Source organism: Chamaea fasciata, unplaced genomic scaffold (genome assembly GCF_029207755.1).
Source record: "Chamaea fasciata isolate MVZ Bird 193981 ecotype frontalis unplaced genomic scaffold, bChaFas1.0.hap1 SCAF_18, whole genome shotgun sequence".
Taxonomy (NCBI): Eukaryota; Metazoa; Chordata; class Aves; order Passeriformes; family Sylviidae; genus Chamaea; species Chamaea fasciata.
This window is the reverse complement of record NW_027094103.1, coordinates 4,421,108-4,443,501: the sequence shown is the minus strand read 5'-3', so window position 1 is coordinate 4,443,501 and position 22,394 is coordinate 4,421,108. Positions and strand designations below refer to the sequence as shown.

General features: G+C 49.2%; 1 protein-coding gene across 5 annotated transcripts in view; it reads left to right on the top strand.

Annotated features, from left to right (window-relative positions):
• TBX5 (T-box transcription factor 5) overlaps positions 1-22,394 on the top strand; it is a 42,801-nt gene that overhangs the window by 15,138 nt on the left and 5,269 nt on the right. For all 5 annotated transcript variants that reach the window (XM_066199974.1, XM_066199972.1, XM_066199976.1 and 2 more), the window contains 2 exons: positions 8,129-8,220; positions 18,337-18,563. In XM_066199974.1, the coding sequence (XP_066056071.1) occupies positions 8,129-8,220; positions 18,337-18,563 (319 nt within the window). The remainder of the gene's footprint in view (positions 1-8,128; positions 8,221-18,336; positions 18,564-22,394) is intronic.

Here is a 22,394-nt window from a genome sequence, read left to right as displayed (position 1 = left end):
CCCCCTTCTTTTTCTTCTCCTTGTCCCCTTCCTTCTCTTCTCCTTTCCCCCTTGTCCTTTCTTCTTCTCCTCTCCCCTCCCTGTCCTTTTCCTTTCCTTCCTTCTCCTTTCTCTTTCCCCTTTCTCTTCTCCTCGTCCCCTTGTCCTTTCTTCTTGTCCTTTCCCCTCCCTGTCCTTTTCCTTTCCCCTCCCTTGCCCTTTTTTCTTCCTCCCTTCCCCTTTCCTCTCCTCCCATCCCATCCCCTCTGTTATTCCTGGCGGCACAAAGCATCCAAAGGCAGCTCGGGGCGAGCCGGGGAGGGGGGAATGAGCTCACCAGGATGCTTTGCTCACACGGAGACGACCAACCGAGGAAGTTTGCTTTATCTTCCCCCCGCTCCCCGAGGGTCAAAGGCTCCTAATCTGGAGGAGGGAGCCGGGCGCTCCCCTCCGCGGCCGGGCGCTGATAACCCGGCTGCCCACGGGGGGCTGCGGGCTCGGCAGCCGGGGGGCCCGGGCAGGAAAGGGAGCCTCAGCTCCCGACATCAGGCAAACAAAGCACCGAAATAACGGCATGGGTTTGTCTTCTGCTGGAACAGAAAAGGGTTGGGTGGAATAAGGGATTTCTTGGCAGGCTGTCGCTGCCCCTCTGTGAGGAGCCCACTGCTCCCGCTCCTTCCCTGCTTGGTTTTGGGCTTCCCCACCCAGCAGGGGAGGAAGAAGGCTGAGGGTTGAGGTGGTTCTCCACAGATGAATGAGGGACGTCTTTCACCAACTGTCCCTTGCCACTGCCCACAGACCCTCTCCAGGGCAGAGCCCCACGAAAACTCAATTTCAAAAGCACAGATTCCTCTCTCAATCACATAAAATGCACTTACTATAAACCCGTACTCACAGGCAGGTAGGATGGCTCCTTGGTACCCGACAGAATAATTGTTTCTCAAACAGAGAAAAGTCATTTAGCACCCCAAAGAAATCCTGGATGCTTTCCTGGAAATGCAGGTTCCTAAACCTGTGTGAAACAATTGCATTTCCTCCATCCATCAGCTGGCCAACAAGATGCAGAGAGCAGAGCTGGGCTGGAGAAGAGTGTTCCACCATAACTAGGGAGAAAGGAAAATACTTCCCTGCCCTTTAAAATAGGAGCTGCTGGCACGGCCGGGACAAGCAAACCGAATCCAAATTGAGTCCTTGCCAAATTATGCCTTAAATTATAACTCCACTGTGGATGCTATAAAATCAAGTTTAACTTCTGCTTGATGGATTTGGAGAAAGAATATAATATTAATAGAAGTGGGAGTTAATAAAACAGGACACACTGCCTGCTTTAAAGGCATTTCCCGAGGAGAAAACACGTGAATGGAACTGCTCCCCTTTGAAGAAAAACGGGGCTGTTTTATAGGGAAAGAAATGATCATGCAAATAAAACGAAAGCAAAGCAGGAACATGTAAGTACAGTAGTTTGGGAAAAGTGCCATGCTAGGAGGAGCAGAAATATTTGATTGTAAATCAGCAACATCTGTGTGATAAGAAATGACATCTGCGCATCTGACACGGGCAGGAACCCCCACAGACACACACACACTCCCAGCCCAGCAGACATTTGCACCCACCAGGACACATTTTACACACCCCTGACACGTTTTACAGGCTCTGACATCCCTCTGCCCCCTGACACACACACATTCCTCCCCGTGCTGCTTGGAATTGGGGGGGAACGGAGGAAGAGTGGCCGTAGCCCCAAGATAAAATCTCAATCGGGAAAGATAGAGTCGTAAAAATAAATCAGGGGATGATCTTCCCCAAATGGCATCTCCCTGCAGGGAAGGGAATAAAATTTGTAGCTCACCCCAGGACAGATGGGGAATGATTTTGGGGTTGATGCAAATGCTGAGGAGAAATATCCTCCAGTGGAGGTGGGTGAGGCTGAGTTGGGGTCTTTTCCACCAGCAGAAACCTGAGTTCAGCTTTCACAGCTGAGAGGTTGCTTGGAAAACCAGATTTTCCTCCTGCAGCACAGGCTGCATTTCCCCCACACCTACCCCTGCCTGGTGTGGGGCATCCCCAGCTCTTTCTGTCCGTGCACTGCTGATTTTCCCATTTTTCTCTCTCACCTTCCTCCCTCACCTGTGGCTCATCCCTCGTGCAATCTTTCCCACCCACCCCACCCAGCCTCGGACATATTTCACACAGCCTCTGATATATTTCACACAGAGTTTTATACACCCATCTATTTTACACACACAAATTCATCCCTGCACGGGGTTTAGGTTTCAAGAGCTCTGTTATAGCTGAATTCTGTTACAGAATTAATCGTGTGACTCACCCCAAAACGCATTTGAGTCCATGCTTACACAGCTTATAGAAATACCTGCCTGCTTCCACATAGGTCAATTTATTCCAAGAGCACAGCTGCAATCCCAATGTAGGGCTTGTGCTTATTTCCCCAGATATTTTAGACAGCCTGAAAAGATATTTAAGCACCCTGGGATCTCCCTCTCCTCAGCCCTACTCCCCAAAAAGAGGCTTAAGCTATGAAGGGAGTTTTGGTGAAGTTTTCAGGGCGGTTGTCAGCAGCTCTGTTGGTCACCTCCCCCCTCTCTGCTACCCTTGAAAACACCCCAGAAATATCGAGGTGTTAAAAAAGGTCACATGCACATTTCATTTCCTCGCCGTTTACACAATGGGTGCTAGCAATCAGGTTGATTCCCAAATATTAACTTCCCCTGCAGTCAAGCACCGTTTTGCTGTAGCTTAAAGCATTGTGTTACTGGCTCGTATTTATTAGGTACGAGCTCTCTGCTTAGGACCAGGAAATGAACCTAATAGACAGAAATAATTAAGGTTCTCCCCTCACGAGGGTTCTTTCAAAAGCAAGAATTCACAACAATTATTCTCATTAATTTTTACAACCTACTTTCCCCCCTTAGCTGGACTTGGGCTTTATATTGGTTCCCCCCCTCAGGATATCCGGTTTTATGCTGATTTTTTCTTCTCCCCCACCCTAAGTTATTTCATGTTCTTGGGAGCCAAAATTCTTTTAAGGAAACTTTAGCCCCAGGTGGGATGATACAGGCACCCAGAAATGCTGCGTGCACCAGGGTGAAGCAGGGGAGCAGGGCAGGGCATGGCTGAAGGCTGGATTCACTCCCACATATCTGTGGGATCTCTGAATAGAGAGGCTCATCATTCCCCTGGAAAGACCCAGTGCTAAAATCATGCTAGTGACTCAGTTGGTGCTGCATTCTGGGGAATTCTGGAGAGATGCCTGTCCCCTCTGAGCATGTGGCCTCTTCTCACTGTGTTTGAGGGCAGGTCCTTGGGCCTGGGGTTGGTCCTTGGGCTCTCTCTTCTCCTGAGAGCTCCATTCTCCTTGTCTGAGGTTGTAGGTGGCCACCTCCACCACTTCAGTGGCCACCAGCGTGGTGGCCTGGCTGGCATTTCACGGGATTCCTCTGTGCAGCTCTCCCTGCCCCGCCTGGGGTCACTGTCCCTGTGTTCTCCATCTCATTGGCAAGAGGGGACAGCCCCTGTCCTCACCCAGGGCTTCCCCAAAGAGGGGTCCCCGAGTGCTCCCTGGTTTAGGCAAGGTGAGACCAAGTAGCTCCTCTTCATCACCACACCTGGTGGCTTCTGTGCAGCCCTGGGGCACCTGAGGATGGCACTGAGCCTCTTCTCTCTCGCTGACCCTCTCTGGGGCTCCTCACATCTCTGCTCTCAAATCCTTAGTGCTGTTCCAGGCCTTGGTCGGACAGTGCTTCCTTCCAGAGGTCTCATGCCCTTCACAACTGTGGCTGAACCAGCCTTGTCTCCTTCTGTCCCCAGCCCTGTCCCTGCTCCCTGCCAGCCCTGAGCCCCTGGACCCCCAAAGCAGCCCCTCTCCCCAAGCTTGGCAAAGACACCCTCTGGACCCAGCGTCCTCCCCGCCTGCAGACCCATCTCCTTCCCCCACAGCACTGTGCCAGGTCTCCCTTCCCACCCCTCGTCCTGGTGCCACAGCTCAGCCAGCAGCCTGCTCAATGAGCCCCTCTGTCTCGCCCCAGAAGCTCCAACCGGCCTCCCAGGCCCTCCCATTTCCTTCACTGCCTTCGGGTCCAGCATCTTCTCCCCTCTGCCAGCAACTCCCCCCTCTCCTCCCTTCTCCTGGCCTTTACCTCGGGCTCCCAGCCCCGCCTGCCCCTCCAGCTGCTCTGCTTGGCCCACGTGTCCGTGGGCTCAGCAGGCACCTTGTCTTCATCTGCTTCTCTCCTTCCCACTCCTCTGGTTTGGTTTCCTCCTCCATCCTGCCTTGGTTTCCCCTTGGGCTACGTGAGAGTGAGACAGAAAAACTCTGTGCTCTTCAGCCCCAGGGCCAGGTCCTCTGGCTCCCAGCACTGCCAGCTCCAGGGGCGGCACAGCTGCCCCTGGTCCCTCTCTGCCACCCTGAGCAGGACCACAGCCACCTGCAGGCCAGGGAGAACACAGATCCCCACGGAGAGGGGAGGTCCATGAATGTTCTTCACCTCCCAGGGTGATCACCTGCTCCTCTTCATCACTAAATGGGGATTTCTTTTTTTTTCCTCCCAATCAGTTTTAAATTCTCCAAGTGGCACAGATCTGAGAGAGAACTGAGAAATTAAGGGTGCACATTCCTTGCAGAACATGAAGTCCTTTTCCAGAATGTCCAACCTTTCTTAGTTTCAGAAGAGCCCGAAGAGATCAGGGTGTGATGTTTTCCCTCAAGTGCTTAAAAAAGAAGTTGAGAGCAAAATAAGTCAATAAAATAGGGCCCAGAGCACCTGGTGTGGAGCACATCACCCCTAACAAAGTTTTAACTTTGTTCCGACTTCTAAAGGTAGAAGCAATTGAGAAAAACCTTATCATGCAAGTTCTCGATAAAAAATAGTACAAAATGGTAGTTTTGAATTTGGCCATAGCAATATTCGTGAGCCCTTAGGCACAAATCCCATATAAATACATGTCTGTGGAAAGGAAAAAAGAAGTAAAGCATTTCTCCTCAACCCAACTCTATACAAAGCTCAATTTTGTCATGCTGGAGCTAAAGATGCTGTTGGGAAGGTCTCAGCAGAAAAGCTCTGTGGCCAATTAGCCCAGAGAAAGGAGTGCAGGGGAGCAGCCCAGGGATTCCTTTGGGATTCCCAGTTCCATTGGGAACTGTCACTTCCTGTTAAAGTGAAGATGAACCCATAGGTCAGAGAAGTCCTGAGAAGTGGAAATCTGGGAGGCTCCACCCTGCAATCCTCTGTTCTCCAAGGGTCTGGGGCAGCTTCAGGAGCCAGCGAGGTTCAGTAACAAATATGCAAACAAAGCCCTTCAGTTTTATTGAACCCGTGCTGTATAATTCAGCCCTGGGCACTCCGTCTTAATGACCTTGCAGGACGTTGTATTTTGGTTTATTTTTCATGAGGTAATTGTCATTTGACTTTCTGACAGCTTTTCTTTCCCCCGTGCCCCTCCACGAGTTATAGTCAATTAAACTGAGTTTTGCTGTGGCAAAGCTGATCCAGAAGAAGGTTATTTACCCCTGTGTTTGCTTTTCCACCTCTGAAATAATTTGGAAGTCAGGCTAAAAGGTGGCCAAACGAAATATCTTCCACAGGTTGTTTGCTAAAGCAGGGATTCACCAACTTTTTCTCTGTTTTCTAGTTTGCTGTGTTCAGTTTTGTTAAATCTGGCTCAGGCTCTCCTGGCTTTGTGGTGGCTGATGCCATGAGTTGTCACCTAGGGAAACTTTGTTCTGGAAGCTCCAATCCATCTGAAGTACAGCAAAGGTCTGAGAATTAATTCTAAACCTGTAGTCCCTCGTTTTTAGATGCCTTCAATCCAGCAGGTCTTTAATTTTAAGGAAGGTGAAGTTAGCCGTGATTCTCTTGGGGCTTTTGGCCACCAGCATCAACACCTTTGCTCGTGTGTTCTTCATGTGGGTTAGGGGACTTCTCTACTCCTCAATCAAGAGATTTGCAATATTGAAGTCCCATTTTGATATTTTGGCTGATATTTCGTGGGTGATTAAAAGCTTGAAGAATCAAACGAGGCATTCAACCGAGGGGCTGGAGCACTGCTGGCTCCTCCTGCAGCGACCAGAGTGCACTGGGGACCCGTGAAGGCACTGCCACCCACCCCGGAGCCCTCTGGCAGTCCCCATCTCCCTCCCTCGGTTCCAGCAGGGAGCCCAGGCTCCCAGTGCAGGCGCCTTGGTAAAAATGCCTTCGGTCAGGTTGGGATGAATCCGGCCCTTTGTGCCTTTGTGCGCCGGTGCCAATCCTGTAAATCCTCACTCACTGAAGGGCTTCGCTTATGTGAGCAAATATTGCCATTGGGGTCGGCGAGGGAGGACAACTCCTACATTTACAGGGCTTCAGGAACACTCAAAGTGTTGAATAATGCCTATTATTCATTCTAGAAGAGTCACCACCTTCAAAATGATAGGCAGTTGCTCTGCAAAATACAGAGCTGGTTCTGTAATAATTTGGGGGTTTTAATTACAAAATGCACCTCTGTTTTATTGCTAGAGAATGGCTCAACTGGCAAATTGACCCCAAAGGATTGTTTGTTTTACCCTTCTCTTTGAAATATGAAATGAGGGACAAAAAAAAAAAAAACAGTGCCAAGGGCTTGTTTATGTGCTGAAGTATGGTCCTGATTTAAATAGGAATGCCCGTGGACATAAGTATAAGTGTGGTGGGGGGCTCTGTGAGAAATTTGGGGCTGAATGAGGCAAAAAATGGCAAATAAACAAACGGCCCTCGGAAAAAAAAAATATGCAAAAAGACAAGAAAAGAGCAAAATAATCTGGTTGTGCATGCACCTGGCGAGGCTTGCTATTGACTCTGGGCGAGCCAGATTTTCCTCTCTGGATTTTGGCAGGGAGGTGGGCCAGGTTGTTTGTGCTCGACTCGGTGAGCATGAACCTCTCTCTGTTCTCCCTCCGTTAATCCTGAGCTCTTTCCTTCCCCTTGGCCAACTTTCAATAGGAAGGAAGGACGGGGTTTCCATAGAACATGGTGAGAGCCTGAAGTTCCTCCAGGGGCAAACACGGGGTTGTCTTTCCCCCTGGGCAAGTGTCTCTCCTGACTCCTTGCTGAGAGCTCAGACTGCCAGGCAGTAATGGAGAAAAGAGGAAAAAAGGGAACTTTTCCCTCTTCTGCCCAAATTTTGGGGCTTTGCAGCAATAACACACCCGATCCAGGCTCAGTCAAGGCACCAAAGCGTTTTGTACATCAGATTTGGCATGGCAGAGTGAGCTTTCACAAAATCCACAGGGCAGCTGAGGGTGTTGCTGGTCCACAATTAATATTGTCTCAAACGACAACCCCTGCTCACCAAAACCCTCAGGAGAAGTAGTGCAGGAGGGGATTAAACCGCCTGGAGCAGCACAGTCCCTTTGGGTAAGGGCGTGGTCTGTCCAGCAGCTGCTTTAAATGTTAAATGTAGATGTTTTAGGAGGACCAAAGTTGAGTCTGAGAGGATTCTTCCAGCTGAACTTCAGATTCTCAAGGTGGCTCACTTAGTGAGCAAACTGGAATTGATGTGGAGACAAAGAATCCTCCAGGGTTTGATGGTCACAGGTGAAGTCGCCCTCAAAGCAATTTAAGTAATTAGTCCATGGAGCGCTGCCAGATGTGGGGCCGGATGGCAGATGCAGAGCACCTGGAGCACAGTTAGCTGGCCTGAAACACCCAAAGGCTGAGATTCACTGGGACACAGGGTGCAAGGTTTGAGAGGTGAGGCTTTGGTCTTGCCAGTGTACTGATGAGAAAACACTTGTTGGGATTTGTTCAGAGCCAATTTCCATCCCTGCTCCTCTGAGCAGTGAAGCCCTTTCTGTCCCAACAGCGGAATGAAAGTAAGAACTCTCAGAAAGCAGGTTTTCTCCAGAGAAAAACGTGTGTGAGCAGTCCCACATGTTAGTTACGGGACAAGCCTGGGAGAAGCGAGAGGCTGTTGACAGGAGATATTTTTCCTGTGGAGCATTCTAGGGAAAGGCCCATCTGGAGTGGTCAGTGCCTGAGCTGAGGGATGACTGGAGCTCCTGCAAGCTGTATTTTCCCTCCCACCCCACCTGCCTTGGGTTTAATAAGCACTATCCCCTCTCTCCCGGGCCATGCCTTGGACTGGCGATGACCCCGTTGCGTTTCCTCCCTTTCAGATCACCCAGCTGAAGATCGAGAACAACCCCTTTGCCAAAGGCTTCCGCGGCAGCGACGACATGGAGCTCCACAGGATGTCCAGGATGCAGAGGTAATGTCTGTCCCCTTCACGGGGACCCTCCCAGGGCCACCAGAGCCACCTGGGCTTTGCTTGGCACGTCCCTGGTGGCTTGCCCTGAGCCAGGACACGGCTCCACTCCCTGCCCCGGCATCCACACGGGTGTTCTACTGCAGGTTGTTGAAATATTCCCAGGACCTGGGGCCAAACTCCTGGACCTTCTGCTCCCAGGGGAATCCCTTAATTGCTGGGTGGAAGAGGCAGGACCTCCCTTGTGGGATGCTGTCTTGGCCACAGGGACTTTGCATTTCTTTCAGCCATGTCCCCATGCGGAACAACCTCTAGCTTTGTACTAACCTCTCATCTCTGAGGCTGCACATGGATTTAGGCTTATTAAAAACTTGGACTGGCTGGGAGCAGCTCTGGCCACCAGGCTACTGTGGGAGAATTCCTGAGTGTTCCTTTCTCCCAGGGGCCAGCACTTGAAGGACAAAGCTCCCAGCCTTGTTCTGGGAGAAGGTTTTTTAAGCCTGCTCCAGCTCTAGAGATGGTGGTGGAGAGGCCTGCGCGCTGTTGTTACTGGCTTTGGAGGGGCTTTGGCAGGAGGGGAGTGTTTGCCTGCTGGGTTTTGGATGTGCAGAGCACAGCAGAGGTGTGGTGCTTTCAGGCTGAAGAAGGAAAGCTTAGAAAATGTTGGGATCTCCAGGGCCAGGTGGCTGAGGAGACCTTTTCGAATCTCGGGTTTGGCTGCAAGTACTTAAGCTGAAAACCAAGCCTAAATCTTGTTTGAAAATCCTGTTTAATGTCCTTTTCTAAATGTCAGGTCCTGCTGGTAATTAACTTCATGCTTCTCCCTTCACTTGGAACTCTCTCCATGTGTCAAGCTGCTTCCTGGTGCAAATATTTTGCAGGAATGGTGCCATACCCACGATTCTAACCGAGACAGATGGAGATTCTCAATAGAGCATTTTCCAGGTGGGGAGGAGCCACTCGGATCCTTTATCCTCTGGCTCCTGCTGGAGGGACCTGCTTTGGGACCTTCAGATGGGAGGGGTTTTCCCCCTGCCCACCCAGGAGCCAGCTGTAGGTGGTCACTCCTGGTTGTTGTAGTTGATGACCTGAGTGTGGCTCTCCGTAGCCAGGAAAATTGTGCTGTCAGGCACTAAATAATTCCTGCAGTCCCAGAACTCACCTCAAACCGGGCAAATGCCCTCCTGTGCACAAACGTGTGCAGGCTCAGCCCCAGAAAAGCCAAGGTAGACGTGTAAAAAAGGTCCATGTAACACTCCATCTACTCCATCGAAATCATCTCCGTGGTCTCCTGAATGCGCCCTGTGTTCCCTGCCTGCCCTTCCCAGCAGATCCTGGCAGGATCCGTCAATATTTATTTATTTATGGTGGCACTACCCCTTGAAATAGCTCCCCCCACCCCGTGCCAGTCTCCCAGTTTCTACTGGAACTTGAGTGATGATGTGTCCCCCCCAATTTTTTTTTTTTTTTTTTTTTTTTCTGCCAAACCACCCTTTCATTACAGTCACTGGAAAGATTTGAAGGTTTGGATTCATGAGGGGGGGTTTTTCTGGAGCAGGAGGGAGGAGGTGGAACAGGGAGGACTCTTAGGAAGGGCTCGGTGCCATATGAAGAGCGTGGCATCAAGCCACGCTGAGCCCGTGCTAAAAATTGATTGGCATTTTTATGCAGGGGCTGCGGTCGATGATCCAGGGAACAGAAACACTTGGAATATATAAATGCACCCCCTCAGGCCTGGCAGGGCTGGAAGGGTTAAAATCCTTCCCTTTACAGGATCATTTCTGATGTTCATTTTAATAACTTAGCAGAGGAATGCCTGTGTGCCTTTACAAAGGTGGCATTTTTTTTTAAGGGAGGGCAGGATGAGATGATTATAGTAAAATAAAGGCCCATTCAAGGTTGCAAATATGTGCCCACCTTTGTGGGTTTTTTATGCAGATATATGAATATATCCAAAATTATATATGAAAATACATAAAACCATATATAAAATCAGCTATATATATAAATAAATTGTAGCTATAAAAAATAGGTTGTGTCTATGAGATAAAGAACCATTCAGGATTGAGAACGTTGCAGAACTATGCCCTGCCTTTTGTGGGTTTATATAGATTTAACATATAAATATGTATTAAAATCTAATTAAATTTATATATTATATATTTTAATACATAAATGTACGTTTATGGTGTTGTTTCCCAGTGATGGACCAGTCAGTCTATCCTGGTTTAAGGGGAATAATGTCCATTTATGCTCTTGGAAAATATGCTGAGATGCATTTTTAGGGCTATTCCTTATTTATGATAAAAGTAGCTGGAAAACCCCCACATTTTTATAACAGTGCACAGCCTTTTGTGCCAGAAACTGCTGAGCTGACATTCACCATGGCTTCGAGTCCATCCTTCTGCATGGCTTTCTCCTTTCCAGGGCCTCCCATATTGGTTTTTCCCTCTTATTTCCCAGAAAAAAAAAAAAAAAAAAAAAAAAAAAAAAAAAAAAAAAAAAAAAAAGTTGATAAGGCTGTCCAGGTAGAACTTCATTCAGGAGCGAAGTGAAGCCTTTCAGCAGCAGAGGATTTAATTGGAAAAGAGGAGCCACGAGCTCCAGAGAGATCCAAATTCCAGTGAACGTTCATTTTCCTCCCACTGCCTTTGTTTTCTGAAGCACAAGAGGTGCCTTCAGCAGCTTCTTCGGTAGGACAGACCCTCTGGCCTTTCAAAGAGGTTTTTGAAGTTTCCAAGTTTTTGAGCATGAGATTGAGTTTTTTATTTTATTGATTAGGGGAAAAACCCCACCCAAACCATTAAAAAGAAAGGAAAATGCATAGAGGGATGTGAGTTTTACTACATTTGTGGGTCTGGAGCTGGAGCACTGTGAGGGAGCAATTCTGGTCAAACCTGTAACCAACTCTTGCTGCTCATCTGCAGCTCCCATTGTCTGTGGTGGTTCTTGCGGGGGCTGAGGAGCTTCTGGAAGTCTGGAAGGCCCTGGTTATTTTGTAATTTAATTAATTCTGTAAATTAAGGCAGTTCAGCCCTTGAAGCTTCTGTTGGGAAGGCTTTTGAGGGGGATGATGATGCCATTACAAAATGCACCTCTGTTTTATTGCTAGAGAATGGCCAGAGAACTGGCAAATTGACCCCAAAAGATTGTTTACCATTTCCTTTGGAATCTGGTGGCTCTTGGCTCCCTCAATGGGTACTCTGAGCCCTTGAAAAGTGACCAAAAAAAAATCCAGAATGCTCCATGTGACAGGGGAGAGTGACAGTGCAGTCTGACATTGTGGCTGTGTTCTCTCCATCAAGGATCACGAGCCAGGTTGCTGCCTTTGGCATTAATCCATAGCATTCTTCTTGGCTCCAAAGGAATTATTCCAGAGATTCCCATGTGTCACTGACAACAGAGACAGGGCCAGACACAGAGGACACAAAATCAGTCCCATGAGTCAGAGCCAGCGTGACAGAGGTGACGGTGCATTTTGGGGTGCCAGCAGAGGAAATGGATGAGCCTCTGGTGTTCCCTGGCATTCCAGCATCCTGTTGGACTGAGAGGCACCGGGCTGACTCGTGTAGGTCTGCTGCAAATGACCTCGTTCTTCTTGTGTCTCCTCACTTCACCTGTAATCTACTTCCATGTCCCAGGTTCTGTCACTGAAATCTCCCAGGATTTCACCCTGTCTGAAATGTTTTCAGTGTGAGACTTGGTGTTATAGCACCTGCTGGGGAGAGAATGCTTTTCCTCCAGCACACACCCCCAGGAAACTTTCCTGCTCCCGGTTGAAGCTGCAGGCTTGAAATGTGTTCTGTAGAAGTTGACAGAATTCAGGGGAAATCCAAAAGGAAGCTGGGCAGACCTCACTTGTTCACAGCTTTTTTGAAGTGACAAAGCCACTCAGGAAACACAGGTTTAACTGCAGTTTCTGTCATTGACCTTCCTTTGGGGGATCTGAGCTGCAGGGTTTGATCCGCAGAAGCTCAGCCCAGCATGAGGGGATGAGGTGCTGCCTCTGGCCCACATCCAGTCTCGAGCTTCTCTTGTGTTCCTCTTACCCCGACACCTTTTTCTGGAGACATTTATCTTTTTATTTGGCTGCTAATGAGAGCTCTTGGTCTCCACCTGGTTCTTTCCATTGCTGGTCCTTGGGTTGGTTGCAGTAATGACTTCGGGCTGCACTGCTCAGTGGAATTGCTAACAGACCACAGGATCGTCACTGAATGGTTTGGGTTGGAAGGGACCTTAAAGCTCATCTCATTCCACCCCCTGCCATGGGAAGGGACACCTTCCACCATCCCAGGCTGCTCCAAGCCCTGTCCAGCCTGGCCTTGGACACTCCCAGGGATCCAGGGGCAGCCACAGCTGCTCTGGGCTCCCTGTGCCAGGGCCTGCCCACCCTCAAAGGGATGGATTTTTCCCTAATATCCAATCTAAACTTTCCTGTCAGTGTGAAGCCATTTCTCCTGTTCCTGTCACTCCAGGCCCTTGTAAATTCTCTGTCCGACTTTCTTGTAGGTCACCCTGAAACCTTCTCTTTTCCAGAGACAAATTCCAATCCCAGTTTCCTCCCAGCAGAGCTGTTGGTGCCATCCTGGCACTATCCTGGTGCCTCCTCTGGATCTGCTCCAGCAGCTCCAGGTCCTTCCTGTGCTGGGCCCTAGGGCTGGGGCAGCTCTGCAGGTGTGGTCTCACCTGAGTGGGGCAGAGGGGCAGAAGCCTCCCTTGCCCTGCTGCCCACGATGCTGGGGAGGCAGCCCAGGACATGGGAGGTTTTTTGGGTGCTGGGGCATGTTCAGCTCTCACCCAACCAGCCCCTTCAACCCCTTCTCCCCAGGACTGCTCCATCACTTCATCCCCAACCTGGGCTGATCCCAGGATTGCCCCTACTCCAGTGCTTGGCCTTGTTCAGCTGCCTGAGATTCCTGTGCACACACCCAGTCCAGGGATATCAGACCCCCTCAGGTCCTGGCAGGAAGGTCAGGACATTGGCTGTGTTGAAGGAGAACGGGGCAGTGAACACTCCCACATTCCTCAGTGGACATTTGGGCTTGTGTTGCTGCACCTTCAGTCTCAGGTGTTATTCTCTGTGGGGCTGCCCTGCCGTCCCCACGCAGGGAGGGGTCGTGTTTAATCAGAGGCTGAGGCTGCAGGAAGCACTCAGTGATTCCTCTGCTACCATGTCCTTCCCTGCTGTAGTTTATCCACTTCCAGACAGCCTCTTGAGAGCGGTTCAACTTTATTTCAATGTGCTGGAAATCAGCTGAAATGAATGCACGCTGACAATGGGGTTTGGGTTGATTTTTTTTTTTTTTCCTGGGAGATGATCTGTTTATTCCAGGCTATTTTTTTCCCCTTTCTTCCTTTTGCTGTGTCTGTTATGGCTGACTTCCACTTCTTCCCTCCTCTTGAGCCTCCGCAGGAAGGACAACAATTGGTGGCCTGGGAACTATAAACCCCAAAGCCACTGAGTTGTGTTTGCACATCTGGAATTGGGGGTTGTTTCTGTGCTGGGTAGAAGGGACAGCACTGATAGGGTGACAAATATTTGTCATTTTGTTGGGACGGCCCAAGGAGGAGTTAAAATCTCCTGGAAATTTGGAAAGAGTGGAGCGGAATGTCTGTGTTCAACCTTGGGATTTGATAAGACTGAGATTTGATATTGTGGACAAGATTGAGACAGTTCAGGGATTTCCAAGGCTGCAGTAAAAACATGGAAAGGAAATCCTTTCCCATCTGATATTTCCCATTAAATATCACATCCCAAGGATCTGTTGCAGGCCAAGGTGATCCTTGGGATCTGATATTTAATAAGTCTTTTGAAGTCTTGTTGCCATGAGCTACAGCAGCTCTGGAAAGCTTTGAGGTATCCAATGTTTTGTTGCAGAAATATCAGGAACATCTTCTAAAAAAACTTTTTTAGGGCCAATAGGGGTTGGGTGCTTCAAGGCAGGAGCTTCCTGATTCTAAACTGTGGATTTTTGAAGAGGTTTTCAACCAGGTTTTTGTCTGGCAGCGGCATTTACTATGCCTTGGCTGGCACATCAGGAAAATTCAGGTCTGCACATGAAAATATACGGAAAATTATTATTCTCTTAGAGTGTAGTAATAAGCAAGAAGGTGAACTGGATGCTGCTCTATGAAGGTCTGTATTTATAATTTTTCCAGTTATTATTAGTTTGCAGTGGCCAACAAGGTTTCTGCTTCTGAGATTGCAAAATCCTCCTGAATTTGCTCCTTTGAGTTTGTGGCAGAAGGAATCTTACAAAGCACTTTAGTCTGTTGTGGTGAGAGCATCACTCGGCCAGGGAAAGGGGACGTTGTCATGAGAGAAAATGGGACTGAGTTTCTAATTCCACCTGGCAGGGGTGGGATTTGGGATTTGGAATTGCAGGAGGGATTCGCCTGATCTGTAGGGTGGGAGTTGTATGATGAATTTGAAGTGGAATGTGGGTGCTGTTGGGGAAGTTCTGCAGAGCCGCCATCCAACCATGTGGATTTGGGAAACCTGTGGCCAGGTGGGTGCAAGAACAGAGTCCAGACTTCAGCACCCATGGTCTTGGACCTCACCCACGATTTCTTTCCCCAAGTTTTAACAAAAATCAAAATGTTACACAGCACCTTGTGCTGCTCCTCCCTGTCTCCCTCTGCTATTTTAATACAGTAACTGAATATTCATTATTAGCCTCCGACAGGCTTTAAATGGACCAGGGACCATTTTCTCCTTGTAAATTCTTTTCTCAATCAATTTTTTTTTTAAAAATATTTCTTTTAGTTTTGCCATTTTTAATGCAAAAAAATGAAAGTAGCATATTAACACTCCTCATAAAACTAATGTTCTGGCCCAGGAGCACCAACAACCTCATCCTTGCTTTGTGGACAATTCCCTACATTGCTTAAGTCAAGCTTTAATGCATTTTTTCACCCTTCTTACTTAGCCATGGGGTTTTTTTGGACAGCAAAATTTCTGGATATGACAGAAACCTTTCAACCTATTAAACTATAGCTCAGGATTACAACTGCTACTTTGGGAATAGTGACTTTTTAGGAAAAAAAATAGAGTTGGATCCATTTTAGCTTGTCCTTCAGTCTTTAACAATGATAGGTGTGCACTCTATATATTGAGTGGGCTCAGGAGAAAAATAAAAATATTTTGAGATGATTGTTGCTTTAAAAGATACCCAATATTTATTTCAGCTCAACTCCTATAAGGAGGAATATGTAGAATTACAGAGGTAATGACCTTTGTGAATTGAAAACCATCAAAGTGAAAGAAAGAGAATATTTTAGATATTTAGTGAGAAAATACTTTCCTTCAGCTCCCTCTTCCACTCGCTGATTTTTTGGCAAAAATAGCACCCACCATGTTTTGACTGAAATGGAAATATTTCAGTCTGGAGAGAAGTTATTGCGGTACCTCCTGGGAACTGCTGTTTGGAAACTTGGTGACTCCAACCTGTTCCTTCTCCGGCATGACTCCCACTTCCTGCTGTGTCCCCCAGAGCAGCACAGTCCTCTCTCATGGCCATGGAGGTTGTCACATTCCCTGGGAAATGCAGTCTGGAAAGAATTTGGAACCCAACACCCCTGGGCTCTGTGCTTTTACTTTGGGGTAAAAGCATTGCTGGTGCAGACAAACAGCTATTTCTTGGCCAGAAAGGAGCTGAACTTCACTCTGGCCACCAGGAGGAATTCCTTCCCTGGGAGGGTGGTCAGGCACTGAAATGGGCTGCCCATTCAATGGTGGAGTCTCCATCCCTGGAGGTGTCCAAGGAATGACTGGATGTGGCACTCGGTGCTCTGGTTAATTGACAATGTGTTGATCAACAGTTGGACTCGACCTTGGAGGTCTCTTCTGACCTTCATGATTCTAGGAAAATGTTTTTTCATCAAGAAATAAGATCCCTAATCAGGTTGTTCTTTTTTTTTTTCCTGCTCTCAGCTTTCTGTTGAAAGAGAGAAAAGTGTTGGTTTGGGTGAGAAGTATCTGGGGTGGGGGTGGCTCCTCAGTGTTTGCGTGGGGCTTGGCACGGCGAGGGTCTGACCTTTATGGGGTCCCACTGAGGATTTATGGTGAGAAAACCCCACGGGGATCACGTTCCAAAGAGACATCCTTGGAAAAGGGTCATGGAATCACTGAGGCTGGAAAACACCTCTAGGATTTCATCCAAGGTTTATCCACCATGGCCAAACCTACCAGTGAAAGATGTGTCACATGGTCTGGCATCACACCATGAGATGTCACCCCTCTCAGGTGCCCACTGGAAAATAAAACAAGGCTCTGTCATTTTTTTGGGAATTGGATGCTGGTTGATTGGATGAACCCAGCCAATCCGTGCGGCCTCTCCTCAGGAAGGAGAGCTAAGGGCGCATCCAGGAATCACCTCCTCACAGACCAACTCCTTGGAAGGGAAACAAGGTGGGCATGCAGCTCAGGGGTGTCGTGTTGGTACGATTTTCATTGAGGATCACGGTGTGAAGGTGGAACAGGCGGCTCAAAAACTGTGACCTGGGAGGGCTGGGAGATCCCTTAGAACCGAGATGATTTGAGGGTCATCCCTGAGGTTTGGTGGCCACAGCTCTTGACCTTCCCCAGAATCCACCAAAGCTGCCCTCCAGCTAAATCTCCTGCTGGGTATCCACAGGCAGGTCCTCTGAATCCCATCACACAGCCTGGCATCCCCTGCTGCCCTGAATGTCCAAGGGATAATTCTCTGCTTCCTCCCGTCCGTCTGTCTTTTGTTGCTCGTGCACAGCCTGGATTTGAGTTCTGAGCAAGTGCTGCTTCCAGGGGATGAAACCCCACCTTTGGAAGAGGCTTTCCTTGGCAAGGCCCCAGCTCCCAGGGCTGGGAAAGCTTTCATGGCCCAACCAGAGCCACATTTCTTTGGGTTTGAGCTCCTGGGTGAATTTCCCTTCTGCTCCAGCTTGGTTGCTGATGTTTCTGGCAGCCACCACAGCAGTGGTTTGGATGAAAGCTCCCTGCTGGGGTAGGTTTATATGATTGCTATTGTTAAATTTTGTAAATAAGTTCTGAGTTCTCCGGTGATAGGTCCTCCCTGAGGAGTGTCACTGGAGCTTCAGGGCTCCTCCTCTGCATGGAAGTGGCCAGGTGAGCCCGGGGATGCCATTTATGGAGCTGTCCTTGCTCCAGCACGATGATTTCGGACAGGTGAGGGGGGTACCTCAAAGCCAGCTTGGTTCAGTGGTTACAGACTCAGGGGAGAAAACTTGTGTTGGAATCAGCACTTTGTGGCTGCTCTGAGCCTGGTGATGCTTTGGGATGCTGTTCTACCTGATCTTTATGCATTTGAGCAAGTCTTTGGGTTCAGGAGGAGACTTTTACCTCACCTGAAGTGCCTGAGACCCCCTGTTTAGCTTCAGCTCTCCCTGCAGAGCAGGAATCATCTTTGGGGTTGCCACATTGCCAATGTGTTTGGAGAAACGTCTCCAAAAATCACCGTAGGGTCTTTGAGGAGAAGGGATTTCCAGCCTGTGTTGGCAAAGCATCCTGACTTCAAACCAGATCTGGGGCAAGTGAACAATCCAGGCTTTCCCTCCCATCCTGGCTCTGCTGAGGCTCTGGTGTGCATCAAATCTCAGTGATTTATTTATTTCTCTTTTCTGAGCTTGCTCTGTGGTGCAGGGATCCCCCATCCAGGACAAGCAGGCTGACAGACTCCAGGCTAAAGGAATGGGGGCAACTCCTCTAAGGGAAAAAACAAGTAGACCTAAATATTTGATTAATTTCCAAGTCAGCTTGGCAGAAATGATGTTTTTATTTACATGCATGTGCATATTGGAAATGCAAACAGTATAAAGCTTGTAAATGCTACAATATGCAAATAGAAATCTTGTTTATTTTGCTAAAACCATTTAATGTGTGGATATAAAATAGTGGTGGTGGAGAAGGCATGAATTTAAGGGGACTAAAGGAAAGGGAATAATGAATTCTGCATGGATAAAGTGTGGCAGGGCTGCTGCCTCCTGGGAGGGATATCTCCATTTCCCTGAAAGCCTAAACAAACTCCATGACACTAATGTGCTGCCTTCATTTATTAATCCTCTGATCTACTTATTAATTGATTGTTTTGCTGACTTGTTTCTCTGTTGTTCCTTTGCCTGCAGTAAAGAGTACCCGGTTGTTCCCAGGAGCACGGTGAGACAAAAAGTGTCCTCGAATCACAGCCCCTTCAGCGGCGAGACCAGGGTCCTTTCTGCCTCCTCCAATCTGAGCTCCCAGTACCAGTGTGAGAACGGGGTGTCCAGCACCTCCCAGGACCTGCTGCCTCCTGCCAACCCCTACCCCATCTCCCAGGAGCACGGCCAGATCTACCACTGCACCAAGAGAAAAGGTCAGAGCTGGGCTGCTCCTGCTCCGTGTTTTCCCCCTCCTAACGTGACTGTCAGCATTGTTTCCTGATGTTCCCCCTCCCTTGGACAGCTCCAAGGATAATGGCCCTTGTGGACAGAAAAACATCAAAGTGAAAGAAAAGAGTATATTAGATATTCAGTGAGAAAATACTTGTCTTTGTCTTCCTCCTCCAATAGCTGTTTTTTTGGCAAAAATAGCATGCAACAAGTGATGCTGGAGGATGAGTGAGGCATGAGCGTTGTGGGAAGCTCCCCCGGGCTGGGCTGGGAAACTCCGCAATCCCATTTCTGCTGGGTTGGGAATGAGCTGTTTGGAGGGCTGGCAGTGCCTTTCACCCACCGCAAATCCACATTTGGAAAGATAGCTGGTGCTGGAGATAAAGATGACTTATCTGCAGCCCCTCAGACAGGGTTAATCTCCAAGTGGAGATACCTTGACAGTTTGTATTTTGCCCAGTTTTCAGCTCAGGGCTGTCTCACACTTGGGAGACAGTTTTCTGTCTGCAGAAATGCTCAGGCTGATGAAGGGTTCCTGGGATTGAAACCCATGATATCCATGTGCCTTCCCTTCTGCAGAGCTTTAGGGATCAAGCTGAGAGGGCTTTCCACTGACTGCTCAGCTCGTCCTGGTGTGAAGAGCCCCCTGACAGTGATGGGATTATTGTTCTGGGCAGGAGTGAAGGGTTTGTGGTCTCTGCCCTCTTGTCCCAAAGCAATGGGAACGCTTCAGTGCAGCACCACTTATAGGACTGAGATAGCAAGAGCTTTAGAGCAGTTTTTACTTGGAAAAAAATGGGGGATTTCCAGGGCTGGATGCAAGAAGGGGTGGGCAGGGGCTGGTTTCTGCCAAGCCTGTTGCCTTTCTCGGGATTTACTCTATGGAAAAGCTACCAGAAGGCAGCAAGCACCATGGCACTGAGGGCAGCAGGAATTTCTCCCCACAGCAGATCCCTTCCCGCTTCCCTGCACGACCCTCTCAGTCAGACACATGTCATTATTTTTAGCAACATAACCCCCGGAGCACTGGGATGTGCAGACACACAGTCTAAGGTAGGGAAGGCTGGGAAATGCTGGCAGAGGAGGCAGGAGGGCAGTGGAAATCTCTCCCACGTCCTTGTAGATGTTGTAGGAGCACATGGGTTGTGTGCAGATATGCAAAGGAAAAGAAACTTGAGAAATCCGAATATTTTCCTGAGATTAAGGGAAACAGGTGGCATTTTCTGTCCCCTCCAGCTGACCAGGTGACTGTGCTCACACAGAATGTGTCAGAGCAGGGATTGGGAATGGGGATGCTGGCTGTAATACAGGGAATGAGGAGATGCAGTGGCTGCCCAAAGTGTCCCCCAGGTCGGAGGTGGGGTGTGTGGGCTGCTTTACCCCGAGGGTGTGAGGTGCTGGTGATGGAAGGTCCCGGGCTGTGATCCCTTCTCAGCGCTGGGAGCAACAGCTCCTCTGTCCTGGGAGCTGTGCTCTCACCTCTCCTCTTCCCCGTTTCCCAAAACTAACCAAAACAAGCTGGCCCAAATGGCACCCAGGCCCCGGGACAATCCCTCAGTGCTGCGTGTCCCTGCCCCGCGGGGCAATTCATCATTCGCCTCCTCACTGTAACGTGATAAGGAATCAACAGAGGTTTCCTTCCAGTTTTGGGATTCCCGCTAAGTGATGTCTCCATGGGTGGTTTCCCCTCAATCCCCCAATTATCTCACTTCCTCTTATTGTCACAGAAGACACGGCTATCTGCCCTGGAATAAAGCTCCCCAGCCCCTCTCGGCCTGCGTGGCCCTCACCACAGCTCGGGGACACACCGAGCCCCATGGCCCCTGCTTATCTCTGCCGTGGCTTGAGTGGCACAAGCAGTTAAGGGCCTTTTATCAAAGCCGCCAAAGGCTTTAATCAAAGAGGAGCAGTGTCCTGCCCGATACCACCGGCTTCTTCTGTGAGGAGCTTGGGTGTCCCGGGCGCCTGAGCCTCCGCTCCGCTCCCTGCGCCTTCTTCTCTCTCCCCTCCCCGCGCCTTCGGTAAATCGAAAACAGCCACCGGGGCTTACAGGAAAGAAACACAAAGTTAATGGGAACCAGAGAGCCAGCCTGAGCTGCCAAGCGGCTCTTCGCGAAGTGAAATTAATTAAAAAAGAAAAAAAAAATCGCTAGGGATGAGCAGCTCGGGTCGGATAAATCAGAGTGTGATCCAAGGTTTCTTGTCGCTGAGCGTGGAACTTCCTTTCAGCATCAGAAAGGATCTTTGTTGGACATGGGAAAATAATCCTATGTGTGATATTCCTCTTCTTTTTCTTCCTCGTTTCTGAGTTTTCCCTTATAGTTCTCCTGCTTTCCTACGTTTCTGCTTAGCAGTTATCAAGCCTCACCACCTCAAAAAAAAACCCTCAAAAGCAAGCTTTTGTTTGCTCCTACTGTCCCTCTGTCCATTTTCTGGACTGGAAATCTTATTGATTGTGCTGGATTATCGACTGCCCAAGCACTGACTCCTCCTCAGGCAGTTTAGGATTTATCTCAAGCGGATTATTTCCTTCCCAAGGCTGTGGTTATGGATAAGTGCACTTGGGGGCAGAGGGCAGCTCAGCTGGGTTTGAGACCAGCTCTCTGCATCTTCTGGGGTGAATTCCACCCCTGTTTTCTAAGCCAATCTCCTTGCAGCTTTGACACCTCCTGATGTTTCTCTGCATCCTTCTCAATCAGGGCCAAGCCTTGGGTTAGGCTCAGTCAGGGACAGGTCTGTGTTCACCCAGCTCACAGGAACCTCGTTCAACTTCTGCTTTCCTGGTGACCTAAGACAAGGACTATTCTCTGTGGTTGGCAGTGTTGTTCTTAGCTGTCAAGGCAAGATGGATTCGCTGTGGAGATCTGATATGGAATTACATTAGGGGAGAGCAGCAGGGCTGCCAGGGGGTGTTATCTCTGAAGGCTCCCCTGCTTCAGGGAGGTGATGCTCTCCTGGCTGAGGAAGGAAGGAAGGACACATCCCAGAGCTCCTTAATCTGCTGGTTCCTGGTGTGCAGGTGGGAGGGCAGGGTCACAGCATTGGGAGTGACCCCAGAGCGCTGGAGTGGGGTCGCTGTTCCAGGAGCGGGGAATGGCAAGGATCACCCTGCCTTGTACCCCAACTCCACACGGGGATTGCTGATGGCACGTGACGAAGTCACTGGTCTTGAGAGGATGGGCTACCTCCAACCCTGTATCACATCAAGGAGCGGCCTCAGCTCTTGATGTGGATTTTTGGGCTGACACAAACAGCAGTTGGAGCTTTGTTTATTTTCTGGTTGCTCTCCACCTCTCCCTCTCCCATTGTTGTGCTTGGAGAAGCCCAAAGGGCCTCACCAGCAGGCAGCTCGCCTGGTGTCATTCATTTAGTCCCACATCCCAGTCAGGATACTGGGCCTTGTTTTCCCTTGTATTATCCTCTCTCTCAGATATCCTGTGGACTAAACAGTCATCCCTCTAAACCTCTGCTCCCTCCCAGCCTTACACAATCCCAACCACTTGGCAGATTTCTGGGATGCTTGCGATGCTGAACAGGAGGCAACTGGAACAGCCTCTCCCTGGGGAGGTTATAAAAGTTGTCACTCCGAGGGAGAAGAGGGATGTGGCAGAATCCACTGGCTCCAGCCAGTGAGAACCGTGTCCTTCAGCCCCCCAACTTGGACAGAACCCTGGGGAAGGATTTCTCTTTCATCTTCTTCCTGCTCTGGTGAGGTTGGTGCTGGTACAGCACAGCCTTTCCTCCTCCTCCTGAAGAACAGGCACTGTCAGTATGGACAGAGCTGTGCTGACTGAACCAGCTTCTCCCACATCCCA